At 37.3% G+C, this 18887-nt stretch overlaps 8 protein-coding genes across 8 annotated transcripts; 2 read left to right on the top strand and 6 right to left on the bottom strand.

Annotated features, from left to right (window-relative positions):
- Positions 1-306: 306 nt before the first annotated feature.
- Positions 307-2535, bottom strand: CBG00409 (the record flags this gene model as incomplete). Its single annotated transcript, XM_002632342.2, has 9 exons — positions 307-374; positions 418-554; positions 711-795; positions 847-998; positions 1054-1201; positions 1248-1456; positions 1500-1651; positions 1726-2028; positions 2455-2535. 9 exons carry the CDS (start codon positions 2533-2535, stop codon positions 307-309), a joined length of 1335 nt encoding a protein of 444 aa, XP_002632388.2.
- A 3343-nt stretch (positions 2536-5878) lies between these two features.
- Positions 5879-6450, top strand: CBG00408 (the record flags this gene model as incomplete). The annotated part of the gene is made up of 5 exons (XM_002632341.2): positions 5879-5897; positions 5947-6087; positions 6144-6199; positions 6246-6320; positions 6364-6450. 5 exons carry the CDS (start codon positions 5879-5881, stop codon positions 6448-6450), a joined length of 378 nt encoding a protein of 125 aa, XP_002632387.2.
- A 112-nt stretch (positions 6451-6562) lies between these two features.
- On the bottom strand, positions 6563-7362 carry CBG00407 (the record flags this gene model as incomplete). The annotated part of the gene is made up of 4 exons (XM_045244741.1): positions 6563-6736; positions 6840-7087; positions 7219-7251; positions 7302-7362. 4 exons carry the CDS (start codon positions 7360-7362, stop codon positions 6563-6565), a joined length of 516 nt encoding a protein of 171 aa, XP_045091564.1.
- Positions 7363-9219: 1857 nt separating this feature from the next.
- Positions 9220-9865, bottom strand: CBG00406 (the record flags this gene model as incomplete). The annotated part of the gene is made up of 3 exons (XM_002632339.1): positions 9220-9382; positions 9436-9653; positions 9710-9865. The coding sequence occupies 3 exons, from the start codon at positions 9863-9865 to the stop codon at positions 9220-9222; spliced, it is 537 nt and encodes a 178-aa protein (XP_002632385.1).
- Positions 9866-10055: 190 nt separating this feature from the next.
- Positions 10056-11565, bottom strand: CBG00405 (the record flags this gene model as incomplete). Its single annotated transcript, XM_002632338.1, has 7 exons — positions 10056-10212; positions 10260-10397; positions 10533-10756; positions 10932-11069; positions 11114-11218; positions 11264-11462; positions 11510-11565. 7 exons carry the CDS (start codon positions 11563-11565, stop codon positions 10056-10058), a joined length of 1017 nt encoding a protein of 338 aa, XP_002632384.1.
- Positions 11566-11968: 403 nt separating this feature from the next.
- On the top strand, positions 11969-12667 carry CBG00404 (the record flags this gene model as incomplete). The annotated part of the gene is made up of 3 exons (XM_002632337.1): positions 11969-12089; positions 12143-12221; positions 12268-12667. The coding sequence occupies 3 exons, from the start codon at positions 11969-11971 to the stop codon at positions 12665-12667; spliced, it is 600 nt and encodes a 199-aa protein (XP_002632383.1).
- Positions 12668-12771: 104 nt separating this feature from the next.
- Positions 12772-15101, bottom strand: Cbr-haf-1 (the record flags this gene model as incomplete). Its single annotated transcript, XM_045244739.1, is given in 6 exon segments — positions 12772-12997; positions 13014-13876; positions 13929-14330; positions 14401-14483; positions 14530-14905; positions 14952-15101. 6 exon segments carry the CDS (start codon positions 15099-15101, stop codon positions 12772-12774), a joined length of 2100 nt encoding a protein of 699 aa, XP_045091563.1.
- A 1019-nt stretch (positions 15102-16120) lies between these two features.
- CBG00402 lies at positions 16121-18641 on the bottom strand (the record flags this gene model as incomplete). The annotated part of the gene is made up of 10 exons (XM_002632335.1): positions 16121-16206; positions 16251-16418; positions 16475-16582; positions 16629-16743; positions 16788-16939; positions 16989-17142; positions 17188-17256; positions 17527-17800; positions 17848-18087; positions 18544-18641. 10 exons carry the CDS (start codon positions 18639-18641, stop codon positions 16121-16123), a joined length of 1464 nt encoding a protein of 487 aa, XP_002632381.1.
- Positions 18642-18887: the final 246 nt, after the last annotated feature.

Genomic DNA, 18887 nt, shown 5'->3' with positions numbered 1-18887 from the left:
CAAAACCTACACATAAACCATATATATTTTGAATACCAACATCTCCAATGAATATCAGGACTTGAATTTCAAAAGGGAGGCTTAAAGTGTCCATAGTTATGAGTCTAGAAGCTTGCAATTTGCGCTTGCTCCACTAGATTGAAAAATGAGAAATGTGAAAGTGTGACTCGAAAAATTGAATTTAGCTGTTGTTATGACAATCTAAGTGAGTTTTTTGCACTGCGTCCAAACTTCGTTAGCAAATCAGGAAATCTTTATGACAAATCAAGCGAGATCAAGAAAATCAGTTTTTATTAATTCGAAGATTTACAAAAATGAATCGTCGTTTGTAGAAGACTTCTCGTTGAGAAGGTATGTCTCGGTGCACACGGATGCTGAAATTTACAATTTAATTCACAAAACTCTCTTCAAACATACATTCAGTCTCTGACGGTTTGATTCTGATCTGCTCACGAGCCAGAAGGTTTGTTCTCAGTTTTGGATCACTCGACTCATTTGAGTAATGGACAAGTGAACGTGGAGTTGAGCAGCAAGGCACGAGCTCGGTTAGACGACTGAAATTTTTAAAATTCTGATATCATTGAAAAATCAAAAATCTCTTCTGATTCTCAAAACATGTAATTTTTTGAATCGAGAATTTTCCTCTGAAATAAATTACAGATTACAAAACCCTCCTCCGCATTTCTGCTAATCACTTTGTTTTCACTCACGTTTTCACCATCTCTCGGAATTTGTCTGAAAACACCAAGTAGACGAAGAACGAGAGCGAAACGTTGCACAGACCAAGGAAAACGGCTGAAATAGATGAAATCGTATTTAAATCTACTGTCAAAAAATCAAACTAACCAATAGTGTTCCAAACGCAAATGGCTGGTTCATTAGTCACACCAGGACCGAATATAGTGGCGTACAAGAAAACAGGGATTGGGGGAAGTTCGGCAACTAACTGGAGTCCAGTAGTGATCAAAGTGATGCGGGTTACACAACGCTTTTCGGCTCTGTAAACATAGTTTCATGCTATAGAATAGCTGAAGTTTCAAATCGACTACTCACGTAAAATGGGTGACAAACTCGGTTTTCTTCAAAACCAATTTCCACAAAATTGATGATGCCATAAAGAGAAGTAGACCCATTGGAACGACAATAGCAAGGATCAGATTGGCAAAAGTGTGCAATTTCTCCAGACAGATCATTATGAAATCTGAGACTATGATTTTTAGAATTCTAGGATTTCAGTGGGGTTTGACCTTCAGATGCATGGATGGTTGGAATAACACGATTACAATGGGTTGACATACTGACACTTCTATTGAATTTGTACATCAATGCCAACAGAGCACCAACGGAAATGATGATCATGTAGCTACGAGAGAGGTTTCGTTTGGTGCAAAGACTTTTAGAATGGGATGGAAAAAAGACGTGTAGATAACATTCGGCAGTCATGAGAACAGTCAACCTTTAAAATAAGCCATTCCCCAATAATTGAAAAGGAAACTTACCACATGGCACAGAACCCAAAAAGATTTACAAAATAGATTTGATATGGATAGTAAATCCAGTAAATCTCTTCAAATCGCGACTCGATTTCCCAAGCAGAAATGATGCGCAAAGCTTGGGGAAGCATACAAATCAAAGTGAGAGAGTTCATGAGCTAAAAAAAAGAACTTTTATTTTCAGATTCTATCCTATTCCTCGATCACTAATTAAACTAACGTAGATCCTCACCAGTCTAGTGCACAGCATACGGATAGCAATGTAGTATTTGATATGGTCCGAGTTGTAAATCAAAAGATTGACCACATTTCCGAACAATGCCAACAGAAACACAAAGATGAAGCCATAGCCAACAAGCCAAGTGTACAACGGACGGTTCTCACAAGAATTGGCAATACTGTCACACTCTTCTTGTTGAGCTTGGTTGATTTTGTCAATTAGAAGTTGAAGAGGATCCACAACCTCTTCTGGGGATGCTGATGATGGAGCAGTGGTGGAATTGATAACCACAGATGCGGCGTGGAACATGAGACGCTAGAAAACGATATAAGATAGTCTCTTATGAGTCCTATTTTGGTTTTCAAGATCATTATCTAGGTTGCTGAAAGAAATTGAGGGAACTTAGGAATTTGTTTTTTTGCATATTTTTTAGGAGAAATCAAACGGTGCTACAACAAAACACTGAAAAACCACTTTAATCAAGAAAAAGCTCAGAAAGACATGAAATCTCTGTGAAAATATTCATATTCAAATGAAACGTTTCGAAGGAGAAGAGGAAATAACATATCTCCCCCATAAATTTATGTTCTTTCCTCTTCCGCTTCTTGTCACGAGTCGCACCAGTTTCTATAGAAATTAGAGTCGTAAATCTTCCGATTTTATATGCCTAATTTTAGTAGAGAAGTTTAAAAAAATGTTTTGAGCGAATCCAGGAAAAATCAAACACACAAAGTAACTCACCGCAATAGGATCCAACCCGAGCATTGGAGCAATAATTGATGGTGGAGGGTCATCATCGGTTTCGTTGAAAGTTGAGTTCATTGCAACTCGGAACTTTCAAAGCAAAATGAACAAAGTTGAGGGCGATGAACGAAGAAGCGAACGAGGCTCCACCCCCTTTTAAGACCAATTAAAGGGGCGGAGCTTTAGTCTTGAGAAGCGGGTTTTTAATCGGTATAAAATCTAAAATTATGTATAATTTGGTCATTTTGTTGGTGAAATATCACAAGGTAGCGGGAGAATAATTACAGATTACATAGAAAGAAGAATTCTTGGAAATCATTTTGCTCTGATACACATTTACTATTAGAAATGGATTTCTGATGATAAGTAGAAAAACGAAGAGAAAAAAAGTTTCGAAGAATGTGGATCAGAGATTTATACTTTGTACTCACTTTACAAAATACAAAAACGGAAGCTATACTACAAGGAACGATGGCGCATTTTTACCAAAAATAAAAAGCGAAACTCTGTGATCCGCCTAGATCCGGGAAAAAGTAGGCGAGCCAGTGATCATCCGAAAATGCATTCGTAAGTTCGAGATTTGTCGGATTAGGGATGAGCAATAGGAGAAAAATGCATTATTTTTCAGTTTGAAGTGATTAAAGGACACCAGCAAAAAAAACTGGCATATTTTTTAATTAACAAAATTCGAGAGTATCATGACAACATAAAACAAAGATATAGTCAATTTTGAACCTTAATTAAATCTCACATCAATTATATAATCATGATTAATCCGTATCTAAAATCCAAACAATGGGAACGTGAGGAAAAAACTGAAAGCAAATAGGATTTAAAAAAAACATCTTTTGTCTAACAATGAGGTAATCACATCATTTTCTATTCCAAGGTTAGCTAATCTTTTTCATTGTAGACTGTTGACTCTTGGTTTCTAAAAACTCCGCAAACCAGAACGGATAGAAAGTTGAAACTCTGGAAATTCTGTATCCCGTGAAGACGTCTCGATTGGCATCAAAGATCAACTAACTTTGTAGTGACTAGTCGTGTCAAGACCATTATTTATTCATTTCCCCTTTCTTTGTTCTATCTTGGCTCGTCATCCAAAAAGGGTCAGAAATATACCAAACCGGGAAGAAGTTGAAAATTACACAAAAATTGGAATCTTCATAGCTTTACCAGTCCAAAAAGTAGTGGGTGGATAGAAAGAAACGTTTTATTAAAATTTAAATTTGGAAAAATTCATTCGTAGTTAAAATTACATGCATAAATTAAATGGGAGGGTGGTTAACAAAAATAAAAAATTCTAAAAGGATTTAGGACAACAATAGCAGGGCAACAAATAGTCGTTTGCACTCGGAATCAAATTTTCAGTATGGAAAATTCAAAATCTGGAAGAAAAATAATAAAAATTTCGGGGATGATTAAATTAGTGATCTACAGATTTTCATTTTTTTTTCGGGATTTATTGAACCTCTATTGGGAAATGTTGTATTTAAAAAACAAAACTCCGAACTTCAGAGAAAAAATTTAACATTTCTTCAATTACAAAACTTTCCAGTTTTTTGAGATAACTTTTCTGAAACCCGATTTTTTCATCTATTCTTTGATTCTCAGTCATCGTCTGGACTCCAGACACTATAAATCTTCTCCTCGACTATTTTTTAACCAAACACCCGAAAAACCCAATCTCTTCATTTTGCCATTTCCGTCAGGCGTCCAGAGTCAGAAAATTAATGAGAATATACGTTTTTTTTTTACTTTTCTCATTAAAAAATCCAATATGAGTTTGGTAAGAGGGATGAAGTGAAAAGTGGGACGAATTAGAAAAGAAACGAAAAAAGGGAATAGGTAAATTGAAAAAAAAAACGCTTTCATATTGAAGATCAGAGATGGTTGACTTTGTTTTTATTGAAATTAGATACTTTAATATTCAAAAAATGTTGAAAATAAATTTAGATTTTTTGAACAGGTGATCAGATGGTTTTCTGGTAAAAATACATGCAAAGTGCATAACAAGTTTGCAGATTGAACTTTAAATCTACTTTTATAAAGTTTCCCTACAATTATTGACCAAACTAGCGTTCAATGCAAAAATGTTGTTTGATAATCAAACTCATGAGAAAAAAAATTGCTGGGTACGAGAATTATGAAAAAAGTTTCCAAATTAAAAAATTACTACTGGATCACATGCACTTCTTTAAATGGCAAAAATCCAGCAATACGAAGACTAATGAAAAAACTCTTTAAAAACCTATTTTTAAAAATTGAAAAGTTCGAAAAATTAACAGAACCAAAAATGAGAAACACTCAAATTTCACATCCCATTTGGTTCGAATGAGAATTGGTTCAAATGACCTTCGTATATCGTCTTTCGTTTTGAAACACAATTTTTGAAAACCAGAAAAAAAAGGATGTTTGAGCTTCAAAGGGTCAAAATGAGAAGATAAGGGAACTCCTGATAACTGATTTGCAAATTGGAAAGGTTTGAAAAGGGGAGTTTTCTGATAAATTATGTTTGAGAATAATATTGACCTTCCGGGAAAACAGTTAACAAAAAACAATAAAATGCTTATTTGCCATACTTGAGCAGTCACTAATTTATTTATGGTGCTAACAGTCTAAAGGTTTTTCTATTTCAGATTAATACCGTAAACCCTGTAATAGAAGGGCTCTCTTCCAAATGTGTTGTTTGTAATTGAAAACTTCCGGAAAAAAAATATAAAAAGATATTTCGGGAATTCCACGGTTTCACAGAAATTGTTGAAAAACGCTTTTTTTTGCTCAAAAACTTGCTCAATTATTGTGAAATTGATAGATTTTAATGATTTTTTTTTTTGAAAATTCCCTGCATTTTTCAATGTAACATTTTGAAAAAAAGGAAAATAGAGAGAGGGACCCTCTAATTGGAGGGTCCTCCGGGAGTATCTTGGAACACTAGGCGGGCCGGCCCTTCCGCAGGTTTGTTTTTTTACGGGTTTTACAGTATATGAAATCAGTACTTCTGTGATCTCAATAACAGTCTCATGCCTCTGTTCCCTTTGATGTTCAAAAACTTTCGACCTTTCCCACTCATCACATCTATTAAATTTTGTCTTCACATTGCCTCTTTTTTCTCTCGAAACACATTGAAACTGCTGCTCATTTATCTGTCGAAATGCCTATAGAATATTTGAAGAGAGGGGCGAGAGACAACTGTCACTTTCTTTCAGTTCATTTTGTTTCTTATCACTGATTGGTGTCATCAGGCACCACGTGTTTTGACCGAAATTTTGAAAACGTTTTATAGGTTTTACTGAATTCGAGAGTCAATTTTTGAGTGATCTCCGATACAGTAAAGTTCAGTAGTTATAGAAGAGGATCACATAATTTTTGCAACCTTTTGATTTTTCAAAACTCTTATTTTCCAGATCCAGAACAAACAATGTCTCTGTCCAACGAACGTAAATCTTTATTCTAGAAAAGATGATAAAAACATGTTCTTTCTTCCAGAAGCGGAATCTATTTTGGCTCCATTAATGAAGCAGTATCTTGAAGCACTCAACACCTCCGACTGGAAGGCCGTGGAGAACTTTTACCACGTCAACGCCGTCATGATTGAGAAGGGAAAGAGCTGCATGTTCGGCAACCAAGGTAATATTTTTTCATTGTTTGATGAATCCCACTGTTTGATGAATCCCACTGTTCAGCTATTGTGGACAGTTTCAAAGGAATGGGAGCCGAGTTTGGAAAGTATGAAGTTCAAGTGAGTTCATCTATTTCTCTTTGGATTGTATACTTTCCTGGTCTAGATCTCAAACTCTCGCTATGAAGGTGTTGGTGACTTCGTCAACATCCACACCGATTTCAGCTTCGTGACTGAAAAAGTAGGTCAAATGTAGATCACCAGAATATGTCTATGGTTTTCAGCAAGGAGTTCTTAGCGGGAAGTTCATTCAAATCTGGCAGAACGAGGGAGGAAAGTATGCCATTCTCCATGATCAGTTTGAGATATAATTCTTCAAGTTTCATATGAACAATTTATAGTTTTTATCATGAAGATCAATTTTTAGAGGATTACAGAAATACAAACATTATTGTCAAAACTAGAGTTCAAATGATATAGTTTTTAGAAAAGATCAGTTTGGATGACGGCGTCTCTGACGGTTACCACAAGTTCTTTCCGAACGAAGTCGTACTCTGGAAGATGCTCGATTTGCTTGGATCCTCGTGGTGCTGGAGCTCCAATCGAACAGGTGGCCATGTTAATGTTCATCAAGGAGGTTTGGGAGTCTTCGGAACTCTGAAACATGATTCTTAGGACTGTTAGAAAGACACAACTTATTCTTTGAACATTTATAAAGAAGGCAAAGTTTTGAAACATCTTCTCAACATTAGGGACCAACCTCTCTCTCCTTATCCAACACCTCCTTTTTCTTTGTTGCCTTCTGTAGAGCTGTGGTTGTCGTTGTTTTCTTCTTCTGAGAAGAAGATCTCTTCTTTGATCCACTCCTGCTATCCACTTTCTTCTTCTCTTTGTCTCCAACCTTCCGACGTTCAGGGAGTACAGGGGATCCCACATTCGATGATGGCGCAGCAGTGAAGATAGGTTTTCCATCTGAGTCGATAGTAATGCTTATTATTTCAGACATGACTAAAATTCGTTTCGGCTGAAATTGGAGTGGAACGTGGTTTAACTAAAAATCTCAGACTCCTACTTGTTTTCCTCTGTTTTCGAGGTCTTTTTGTTTTTTTCGTTTTCAACCAAAACAACAAAAAACTCACTGCCTCCAATTATGATCTCCATAGGAACGGAAGCTGCAAAATAAACACAAATCAAAAATGAGTTTTAAGAGGAAAGCTTTTACCACGACGAGAAGCTAAAGCTGGATTCCATTCGCTTGAGGATGATGACACTTCCGATGACATTCTGAAATTCTTTAATTAGTGATTGAATTTGGAAAAAGATTTAGCAATCTGAAAAAAATAGATATAATATGAAAATTACATGCTGCTCTTGAAGCTGGCAGTATGGCTAACTAGGAAAGGTTGTAACTGGGCCCTCAAATGTCAATTTTCTTAATTTAAAGCCTAATTTTATCGAATCTGGATGTCCGCAGCAAAATCAGGATATCTTTGAAAATGTCTCATTCTCAGCTTAGAAATGATATAGGTCTCATACCAAAGTTCCATACCCTAGCAACAGCCTTCCCTAGTAGGATTATTTTCATTCCAAATTCTAAACAAACTATAAACATAAGTGTACACCTAAACCCTAGAAATGTGTAAGTGATAAGTATGCGAATTCGCCTTCCGCTTCACATAATTTTACTTCTCTTTAGCTCCTGCCGAGTGCTTGTGTACCTAGATTTCGTAATAAGATTAAAGAGAAGAGAACTAAAATTTGTGTAGGTGCCCACTGATTAGGGCTTTGGAAATATGAGTAAAATTGCGAAATCTGTTTTGAATTCTCAGTCGTTATTCTTGGTATTTACTGTCTACCGGATTGACCAAAAATCAAAAAACCACTGAAAGTTTTTGTATACTAGAAGACTAATATCAACAAAGCAGATGGAAGCTTCTAGAACAAACAAAATGATGACAAGAAATGGAGAATCAAACGATGTGTGGTGCCAGCCTAATTAATGCTCATGGGATTTGGGAAAGGCTTGTTTTGAACAAATGACAGCAAGAGTAACTTCTGATTAAAAAAAGAAGAGAAAATATTGATAACTTACCATGACGAATATGTTCACCTGAATGAATAGTTCCGCTTCTTTTTCGATGCTCCGAAGAGTGAATCACTGAAAAAATGTTGAAGATGAATGAAAATCATCTTGGTTTATGTGTTCATGTGTAATAAAAAAGAATCCAAAAAGCTCATACAACTTGCTTTTCAAGTATTAAGTCATTTTACAGAAGCCTTAGAACGTATGTTTCAATTTTCAAATGGAAAAATTGATGAAGAATCTGAAAAAAATTGAAAAAAATTAATTTGTATATTCCTTCGAAAATTCCATTACATACTGATAAAGACTTCACCTTAACTTTGCAGTTAACAACGTTTTCAAGAAATGTTTATTGTGTTCGGTTTCGACCGACTTTTTTCAATTTTTATTCAGCTCTGTTCAATTATTATGCTGTTAAAAAAGCCAAAGCTGTGAACGCCGGTGGCCGTTGCCGAAGGTCCAACAATGATAACTACAGTAACCTAAAATGTTTATATTTTCCCCTGTTCTTTTTCGTGCGTTTTCAGTCGCTTTTTTCACTATCAAAACAATTTGGTATCAAATTTGAAGTTCCGACATGAATATTTCGTCAGAATCGAGATAAATTGGCTCAAAGTTGAAAGTAAAGGTGCCCTTCTAATACAGGTTCTACGGAATATAACATTTCCTTACCATGTTCCTCCATCTCGATAATATCTTTAGCCGTCAACATTATAACATCAAAATGTGATTGTGACCAAAAAAAAAAGAAACGAAGAAGCCAGCCAAATAATAACGTACTCTCTCTTTCGGTCTCATTTTCGCCTCCTTTTTCTTTTTCCCTACTTCCCTTCTCTCTAATCATCTGCTCACCTAGGCAACACGCCTCTGTCTCGTTTGTTATCATTATTCTGGGAAAGGGATATGTGTTGTTGTTTGATATGCGAAAAAATAACAGGAAGAAGAAAGTGGTTTTTTTACACAAATAATTTATTCTATACAACTGGCGGTCTATTAGTGCATGAACACCAGAAAAGTTTTCTTTAATCAATGGTTAGCAATAAATCAGGTCTAGAGTTCACTGCTTCAACAACTTCTTCCATTCCTCCATCGTTTTGACTGGGTCCGCTTTGATGCCGGCTTCCACGTCAGCACGAACACGGTCATGAACCACGTTGCCGTCGGAATCGACCAGTTTCAAAACCGGAATGACCGCAGCCTTGCACTTTTCAGCGAGTTTTCTGAAATTTACAAATTAGAAAAAATTTCAAATTCACAGATATAGAAAATTTACTTCATATTCTCATCACCAAATGGAATATACGGCCAATCTGGAAGATTCTTCTCATAATATTCCTCGAGATGGGCTTCCTCTTTATCCTGCGATACCCAGACAATCTCTAAATTCTTTCCAGCTTCCGATTCCTTGACAGCGTTATAGAATTTTTTGAGTTTTGGTGTTAAGAACTTACACGAACCACACCAACCGGCGGAGAAGTAGACAACGACTGTCTGGAAATAATTTATTTAAATAATCGGATTTTTTATCTGAGAAATAGAAAAAATACCTTGTTGTCAAAGTAATCTTTTGGCAGTGTTCCTTCGACACCTCGTTTTTTCATTGGCACCGAAGCCAAGAAATGAGCATTACGAATGGCAGAAAAGGACGAGAAGCATCCTCGAAGTAACGATGCTCCGGATCCTGTTAGAAGTGGCGGCGACATCGGAAGAAGAAAAAAACAATTTTTGAAGAACTGAAAGTAATGTATGCTGGAGCGAATCACGCTCGGTGTTCAAAAATGCGCACAATTATAGTAATTCGAATTTATCCAGAAAATTCGGGTTTCTACGTTACATCGGTACTGAAATAAGACAATAAACGGGGGTGAGAGGATCCTGGAGACACTAAACAGGCTACAATAAACGCGAAAAATCAAAGTCAAGCTCTGGTGAAATTGGCTCAGCAATGAGCAATTCCGGATCGGAAAGGGACTCCGAAAAGTGAAGGAGGAATTGTTTTGCACAGGTTTCAGAGATAGCACGACCGTCGAAACAAATGTTTACACCCATTCTGAAAATCCAATGTATTTTTTTAATTCCTTGCTATAATATTCTTACAATTTCTGTGTTTCCAATTCTCCGTTTCTCGGAACGACTTCTGTACGAGTACCTCCAATCGTCAGGATAGCACATTGTGGAGGATTGATGATAGCGGTGAAATTAGATACACTTCCGAACATTCCAAGATTCGAGATTCTGAAGGATTGGTTGATAGAAAACAAGTAAAAGTTCATACACCACATTTTGAGTTATCATCTCTGTTATTTTCTATGAAAACAATCATGTGAAAGTCTCATGACTACGAAAAACAGAACGGGAATCCTAACTTACGTGAAAGATCCTCCTTGGAATTGTTCTGGCTTCAGTTTGCTCTCTCTAGCCAATCCTGACAGTTCCTTGACCTCACTAGAAATAGCAAGAACACCCAAAACGTCGGCATTTTTAACGATTGGAGTGATCAAACCGGTTGGAGTGGCAACTGCCACAGAAATATCGACTGATCCAAGACGAACGATTCCTTCGGGGGTCCACCGGACATTGATAGTTGGGACAGACTGAAATTGAGAGATATTGAACGACGGGTGGAACAGAGAAGCAAAGAGAAAAATTGATTTATTTTTGAGATCTGTTCGATAAAGTTATCTGTGATATTCCTGACTTTATTGTGGAAATCTCATAAATTGAAGTTCTGAGCCTTTCAGATATATATTTTTCATAATTTCGACTCACTCTCAATGCGAGCGCAGCTGCTTTGATTATAAAATCATTGAGAGAAACCGCGGTTCCACTCTTCTTCAACTTCTGACGTAACGCCAAAATATCATCGATCCGCACATCGATTCCTTGATATTCATGGGGGACTTGTTGCTGAAAAAATGAAGTATTTTTAAGTAACAACGAACGAAACTCACTTTAGAAGCAGTCAACCGTTTTGCAATCACTGATCGGATATTGGAAAGTGGAATATCTTGATGGTGACGAAGACTTCGGTTGTTGGCCCCGAAAATGTCGGACTTCTGTGATTATAATTTTGTGAAACTAAATTGAACGAATTTTTCCACCTTTTCAATGGATTTTTTCTCTACATGTGTCTCTTTTGGTGCATGAACTTGATGAGCCACTGGCTTCAGTTTTTCAGCTTCCACAATTTTCAATACATCGCTTTTTAAAATATTTTTGTTTTTGGGGCCACTTCCTTCAATGTTTCTGTTCTCCAAGCCATATTGAATGAGCAGAAGTTTGACTGCAGGACCACACACTCTGAATATCTATTTTACTGAAACGAACTTATAAAATTCGAAACATACTTTTGGCTCTGTGTTGCAGTAGAAAAGTGACGCAGAGCTTGACCACCAGCTAGCATGATTACCCTGAATGGAATTAAAATCAAAACATAATAGAACGCGGAAGGAGGAGCCAAAAAAATCCAATGAAGAAATCGGCTGTGCGGTGCGAGGTGCAACTTCGCTCTACAGGACAATTTGTAAAAATTTTTATATTTGCTTTATTTTTCTGTTTTATCTATATGAAAAAATAGTGGAAAAAATTGAATGCTCAAAATCAGAAAAAAAAACCAAAAAAATCAGCGGAAAAATATTTTGTCCTCGAGAAGTACACAGCATTCGTTCCGAATTTTTGAAAGTTTAGACCGTGTGCGCCTTTAAGTTTACACTGTACCGATTTTTCAACTGTATTTTTTTTCCATTTTCTACTCGACTTTTGAGATTCAGAAAGAAATACTAAATAAATATGAAAAATTTTTCAGAATGTTCACCCGAATATTTCCACGAGCGGTGCCGAATCTCAAGCGATGGACGCCAATTCGCTTCAACTCTCAGCAAGTTGACCCAGCGAAAATGAAAGCGTTCCAAGAAAAAGTGGATAAAGGTACGTTCCCGGGCTATGACTCGTTCGAATTTAATAAAAATTTGGACTTTTAGCAAAAGTACGGCGTGCATATGCTCTTGGAGGATGCTTGATGTTTATCTGGATTTCGACTCATGGGATTTTGCTCTACAAGTATAACATTTTTAACCTTCAAAAAACTGTAAATTTGTTTTTTCAGGCGCCGAAGCGAGCACAGAAATCTGAACGAGAAGCTGCCACCGATTTCATGGGAAGAATTTGAACAGAAGTATCTTTCCACTGGCGATGTAAAATCCATTATCTTCCAACCACATTTCGAAACTGCCAATGTCTATTTACATTCAGCCATAGAGCAACAGATGAAGAAGAATTTTGTGGATCTGGTTCATACAACTCCCGACAAGTTCTCCCGTCCACCAGATGTCCGTTTCTACCTTGAAGCATCGGCAGATGACGTTCAATCTCTCGTCACAGCCGCTTCTCAAAAATACAAAGCCCACGTGGATTTCGAGCTCGATCAGTTCCCCAGCTATCGAGAACTCTCATTCATCGTCGGCTCTTCTCTGTTCGTATTAGCAGCCATCACAATGGCAAAGTAGGGTACATCATTCATTTGTAATTAGGTTTTTATTTTTTATTCGGGTTCGCCGATTTTGCAATATAATTTTTTATTCAAGCTAAACAATTTTAAGCAATTAAAAACCTAAAACTTCAAAGAAGTTCCATAAGCTGTCGGCGTATTCACTCGACTCATCTGCTCATTCATCGGAATTCCACGTCGCCTCGCTTCCTGCTCAACTATCGAATTCTGAACTTTCATCATCTCATCAAAAGTTCCTTGGCCTTCGATCCGACCACGATTCACAAAAACGACTTGATCGGCTTGTTGCATTGTGGCAAGTCTGTAGAAAAGGCATTGAGACAAATCGCTTGTCTGTGAATTACCTGTGTGCGATTACCAATACAGTCAAATTATGGTTTTTCAGCAAACTATCCAAAGTCATTCGAATCAAATAGTCCGACGTGGCATCGAGAGCACTTGTTGCTTCGTCTAGAATCATAACCTTCGGCATGGAAATCAAAGCACGAGCCATGGCGATTCTTTGCTTCTGTCCACCACTTAACTTGCATCCATGCTCGCCGACCATCGTCTCAAAACCATTCTCAAATCCCTGAATGAAATCCAACGCGTTCGCCAATTGTGCAGCCTCTTCTAATTGGAACTGACTAATACTTTCTGGGTTTTCTGCTCCCATCAAAATGTTCTCGCGAATCGAACAAGTAAAAAGTACAGGTTCCTGTCCTACAGTTCCAATTGCATGACGCCAAGCAGTCGCATTGATTTCTCGGAGGTCCACACCATCGACAGTGATTCTTCCATCTGCTGGGTCATAAAGTCTCAGCATTAGGCTTGCAATTGATGATTTCCCACTACCAGATGGACCAATCACTGCCGTAATTTTTCCACGTGGAATGCTGAATGAGATGTTTTCAAGCGTCTTCTTCCGGCCAGCATAAGCAAATGACACCTTTTCAAAGCGAATCGCTTCCTGGACATCGGTCTTTCTAATTCCAGTGGTAAGATTCATAACAGGCTGAGAATTCTTGAGTTCCAATAAACGAGAAGAAGCACCGAGACCTTTCATCACTTCATTGTAGAATCCTGATATATTGGAGAGACTTGCAGCAGCAAGAACCGCATAAAGGCAGAAGGAAGAGAGTTCTCCATAAGTAATATGTCCTGTGTTGATCAAATGACTTCCGTAGAACAAGATAGATGAGAATGCAGAGTATCCTGTGAATTGGAACTAAAAAAAATGTTTTTTATTCAAAATGCTTTAATTAGCGAACAATTATTACCGATCCAATCAAACTTCCTTTCGCCAATGCTTCAGTTTTTGAAATATCCAGGACCAGTTCTCCTTTCTTGCAGTACTCATCAATTGATTGTTGTTCAGCACTCAACATCCTGACAGTTTTCATATTAGCCATTCTCTCGATCGCCGTCTGATTCACATCTGCTGCGACTTCCTGTAACTGCCACGTACACTGTTGTTGCACTCTTCCAAACATTTTGAATATTCCTATTACAATCGGCGCGGTTAGAAAAGATACAGTAGAGAGTTCCAGTGATGTCATAAGCATCATGCCAACCGAACCAACGCCTACTAACACTGCACGAACTCCAGCACGTAGTGATGATGAGACGGAATAGCCAACGATCACAGTATCAGCAGCGTGGCGGGAACCGATTTCTCCGACCTGGAAAAGGACATTTTTCGAAAAAAAAGTTCGATAATCGAACTTCGAAAGAAATAAAAGTAAAATTTACCATGTTTTTATCGAAAAATGTCATGTCCTGCCGAATAATTGAGCTGTACACTGCCTTCCGAAGGCTTCCAACAATATTGACACCTGGAAAAGATATATTGTTTTAAAACCGGCTTTTTCAAAAAAGAACCTGCAATCTGTAGGCAATAAACTTTTGCAGCTGTTGCCAACGCTCCAACCGCTAACAATCCAACTAAAGCCATTGGTTGGTCTTTGAAAAACTTTGCGATTCTCATCGTAATCTCCTCTTCCGACCTTTTTGTATTATTGTCGAATTGATCAATAAGTTTACCAAGAATTCGGGGAATAATCAAAAAGATACCACTGGACACCACCATGAAACTTGTACCTACTAAAAAAATTCGTTGAAGCTGATTAAATTTCCAATCGAACTCACAGAAAATCCATTTTCGAAATGGCTTTGCAATTTCATATAATTCCACTAAATCCTTCCAGGTTGTGTGTCGCAGAAGATAGGCGGCGTTTCTTCGATCAACTCGGCTAATCTAAAAAAAAACTCGAAAATATTTAAAATCTCTTTTGTCGACCCACATTTTGATTCAACTTCTGATTCTTGATTTTTGCAGTCAAATCTCTTCTTAAAACTGTCACAGGTGTCATTTTGGCCTGCAGGAGCATGCGATAGGTTGAGGTTGGAAGTTGAGAGCATAGTGTGTTTCGGAGAGGACAAAGACATTGCATTTTCTGAAAAACAAAATTCTTGATTGAGATTTAAAAAATTATTTCAGGTACGCAGGTGTTGTAACTGTAAGAAATACAACTTCTTCGCAATTGTGTTATTCAAACTTTATTCATTCGCCAACAAACACAGACTGAACTACGCCTGACCGCCAAAAATTTGAACCTTTCTAAAAATATTACTGTAGTCAGTTACCAACTATTTATAGACTAGAACATTTTTCGACCGCCCGAAAACTCGATGGTTTTTATAAAGACTCTCGGGAAATTCTCTTGTCTGTCTACGTCTCTCTTACTTTCTCATCACTTGTTTTGTTGCTCCCTTTGAGCACTCGAGTAATGACACAGAGACCGATCAAAAAGTTCGTAGACTACAGAGAATTGTTGGATGAGTGATCAGTGAACAGTTCGATCAGAACTTTGATATAAGATCTTTAGAAAGAATATGATTTTAAAGGATTTTTAGGTTATAAGCGAAACCCAAAAAAACCATTTTCAGAAAACTGAAGCTCGAACGTTAGTTTCCAACACTTCTGGAAGCCTTAAAATTGTTAATAAAGAAAGAATACATTTTGAAGAGGAGAAAACGATATACGCAGAGACAGAGAGAACAAAGAGACAGTTTGAGAGTTGGAATAGACGCAGCAACGATGAAAATGAGTACAAATAAGTACTCGGAGGCCATGGGATCTATAACACATAGAAAGTTCCTAAACTGATGTCTTCAACAATGATTTCGTGAAAATCAGGCAGACATAAACCAAATCTGAAAATTTCATTCCAAACTTTAATCAAAAAAATTTGTGATACCATAAATTACACCCAACGCCAAGAAAACGCACCAGAGTAAAGCTATTGTTCAGAAAATTCAAAAATCGGTTCTTCGAAACAAATACGTATCGTCATGGGGAAAACAGAAAAAGGGAAAAAGAAAAGAGGTTTGGGTTAAAAGTTGAGCAACAGATTTTTCAAGTTGAAAAAATTCGATCGAAGAAGGATATAAATAAAAAAGAAAAAATAGTTTAGTGGTTAGGATCATAGTAATCTGGATCAGAACCGGATTTCGACGAAGAAAACGAAGATCTGCTAGATGATTGATCCGTGGTGTCTAGAATAATATGTATTCATTTTGTTCTTTCTATAATTTCTTACATGTACAAGTGTTCGCCAGGAACTGTGCTTTGAATGATGGCTGAAGGATATTAAAGTCGATTTGCTTATGGAACAGCATACATCCACGTGTTGTTGGAATCCAATTTACTCCAAGACATTTCTCACGACGACGGATGTGGGACCAGGAGCATTCAGATTCACAGCTCTCTGAAAATGGTTCTTTTTGGAAATCGAAACATGAAATTGATGCTTGTCTTGCTTACCTAAATCCTGTAATCCTCCAACAATAGTGGCATCAAACGAGTTGTAAATAGAATTATTATACAATCGATAGCATTCCTTCTTCGTACCCGAACTTCCGATTGATGATTCTTATAATTATTCTTTAATTGTCTATGTTGTAAATTTGTTAATTACCCGTGGTAGTAGTTCCCCGTGGCTGGCAAGTGTTCTCAAAATAGTCAAAATCCCTCGAAGCTACCAAAGTGTCACCTCCATTCAAATGCAAGTTTCCACCGTTCAATGTGCAAACCTGAGAACAATAGAATACAATTTATATGAAGTAGATTGACATACTTTTAATCCAAAACTATAATTAATAGATGCGCAATAGAAGTTGAGAGAATTATGAGAGCATTGTCTCATACAAGTCTCCAAGGTGACTCCACCAATACGGGATTCTTCGAATTTGTGTAGAATACGATTCTGGGTTTTGATAAAACAAGCGGCTGGAAATACAGTAATGTTTAAAACACCAACCAAAGAAAAAAATCAAACCCAGATTTTCAAAAACTGGCGGTCTTTCACTTCTTTGTCTTCTCTCTTTGGCCAGGTAGGAAACATCAGATTGAACTTGTGGTGGAGGAGGTGTCCACACTACTTGCGATGTGGAATCCACTAATGGGCGGGGAGAGATGAAGACTTTGGCGTTCTGAAAAATAACATTACAGATTCATTAAAAAAATAATAATCTCACTCGGTTTCTCTTTTCGACAAATCTCTGTGGAAGAAGTGGTGGTGATGGTTGATCAGCATAAACAGTTTTCTGAACACAAATACCGTAAAACCTGTTATAGCCCCTAAATTTCAACTTTGAGCCAATTTTTCTCGGTTCATTTCAAAGATATACAAAAAGTTGTCAACCGATTAATTGCTTATTCTAATATTAGAAACATTTGTTCAGTTGACACATGTTTTATATCTTTCACAGGAACCTTCATGAATTAGCTCAAACTTGACAGCGTGGATGAAGGCCCTTCTATTACAGGTTTTATGGTATTCAATTCTGACCAAAATTCAAATCAAAACAACTCACACTAAAAATCCCGTTCTTCGGATCCAATGGGAATTGCTTCACCGCATGAACTCTTCTTAACTCGTTGGTTGTTGGAACAGCTTGTTGGGTAGTGATAATTGGTGCATTTGTAGTGGCACCTGGAGTCAAGATAACATTCCCAATAACTCCAATAGTCTTGACTGGAGCCGCTGTTGTTCTAGTTTGTTCTGTGAAAATAGCCAAGCGAATCGTCTCGTTCTCAGTAGAGGCACATCGATTCTCGTAAAGGTCTATTTGAAGTCCTTTTGATTTTCTGGAACCAATGTCAGTTATTTTAAGAATTGCAACATGCGGCCTCACTTGATGTTTCTCTCATGTCTCGCATATTTTGAAAGAACGCAATTTTGGGTGTTCACATTATACATTACAGTTTTACATTTGATTTTATGGTTCATCGGAGCTTGGATACACTTCCGGAGACACTCATTGACATCATCAATATTCTCAATAAGCACGTTTCCAGACTTTTCCAAAAACTCATTGCTGTGAAGGACGAAACAAGAAAAAACATCTTTGGAACGGTAGAGGGCAAAGGACGAGCTGAAAATGTGTCTTCAAAAATTCTACAAGCTTGACTATTCCCTATCCTCACCGTCGTTTAATCTCTCATTCATCTTTCCATTTTTTTTGCTTTGTAGAAAAATTAGAAAGGAGGAACCGTTGTAAACAAACAACCTTCGTTTTTACACTCGATAGGAACATTCAAATGTTTGTATCTCTATCCCCACACACATCTACCCATAGATCGCCAGTTTTTGATCTTTAAATTAGCAAAATCGTCCCGCTTCACGAAGAAACAAAAAAAGGAAGGAAAAGAACTGTCTATAGTTTAGGAAGACGGGAAACTGTTGTATTTAGGAGGAGGACGAAAAATCGAAAATCGGAAAATGTAATCTTACAAGCAGACACGGTAGAGTTTTTGTAATGCTGCAACAATGTGTTACGTGGTATAATTAGTTTGCTAACAGGTTGGAAACCGTCAGGAACTGTACAAACCACGGTGGTAAAATCGGGTACATGGATTTGAATTCGAGATTTTGCGCCTTTTTCATTCGCCGCGCGGCGCGTGCGTGGATGGCAGTTTTCAGTATCATCCTCGCAGTTTAAGTAACATTTCATGAGCCGCTAATCAGCGAATTTCAACCGCGACGCGTCCGAAAAAACGCGAAATCTNGATTCAAATCCATGTACCCGATTTTACCCCCGTGGCAACTAAACATGAAAAGTGTTCAGAAAGATTTCGTTTCAGGATACTGCACCACCTACAACTATTTTGATGCGAAATAAAGATATGTGTGGAAAACTGATCAACTAATGAAAGATGCGACATAAACTAATAT

Source organism: Caenorhabditis briggsae (assembly GCF_000004555.2).
Source record: "Caenorhabditis briggsae complete genome, chrIV, whole genome shotgun sequence".
Taxonomy (NCBI): Eukaryota; Metazoa; Nematoda; class Chromadorea; order Rhabditida; family Rhabditidae; genus Caenorhabditis; species Caenorhabditis briggsae.
The sequence above is the reverse complement of the archived record's forward strand: the minus strand, read 5'-3'. Positions and strand labels throughout refer to the sequence as shown.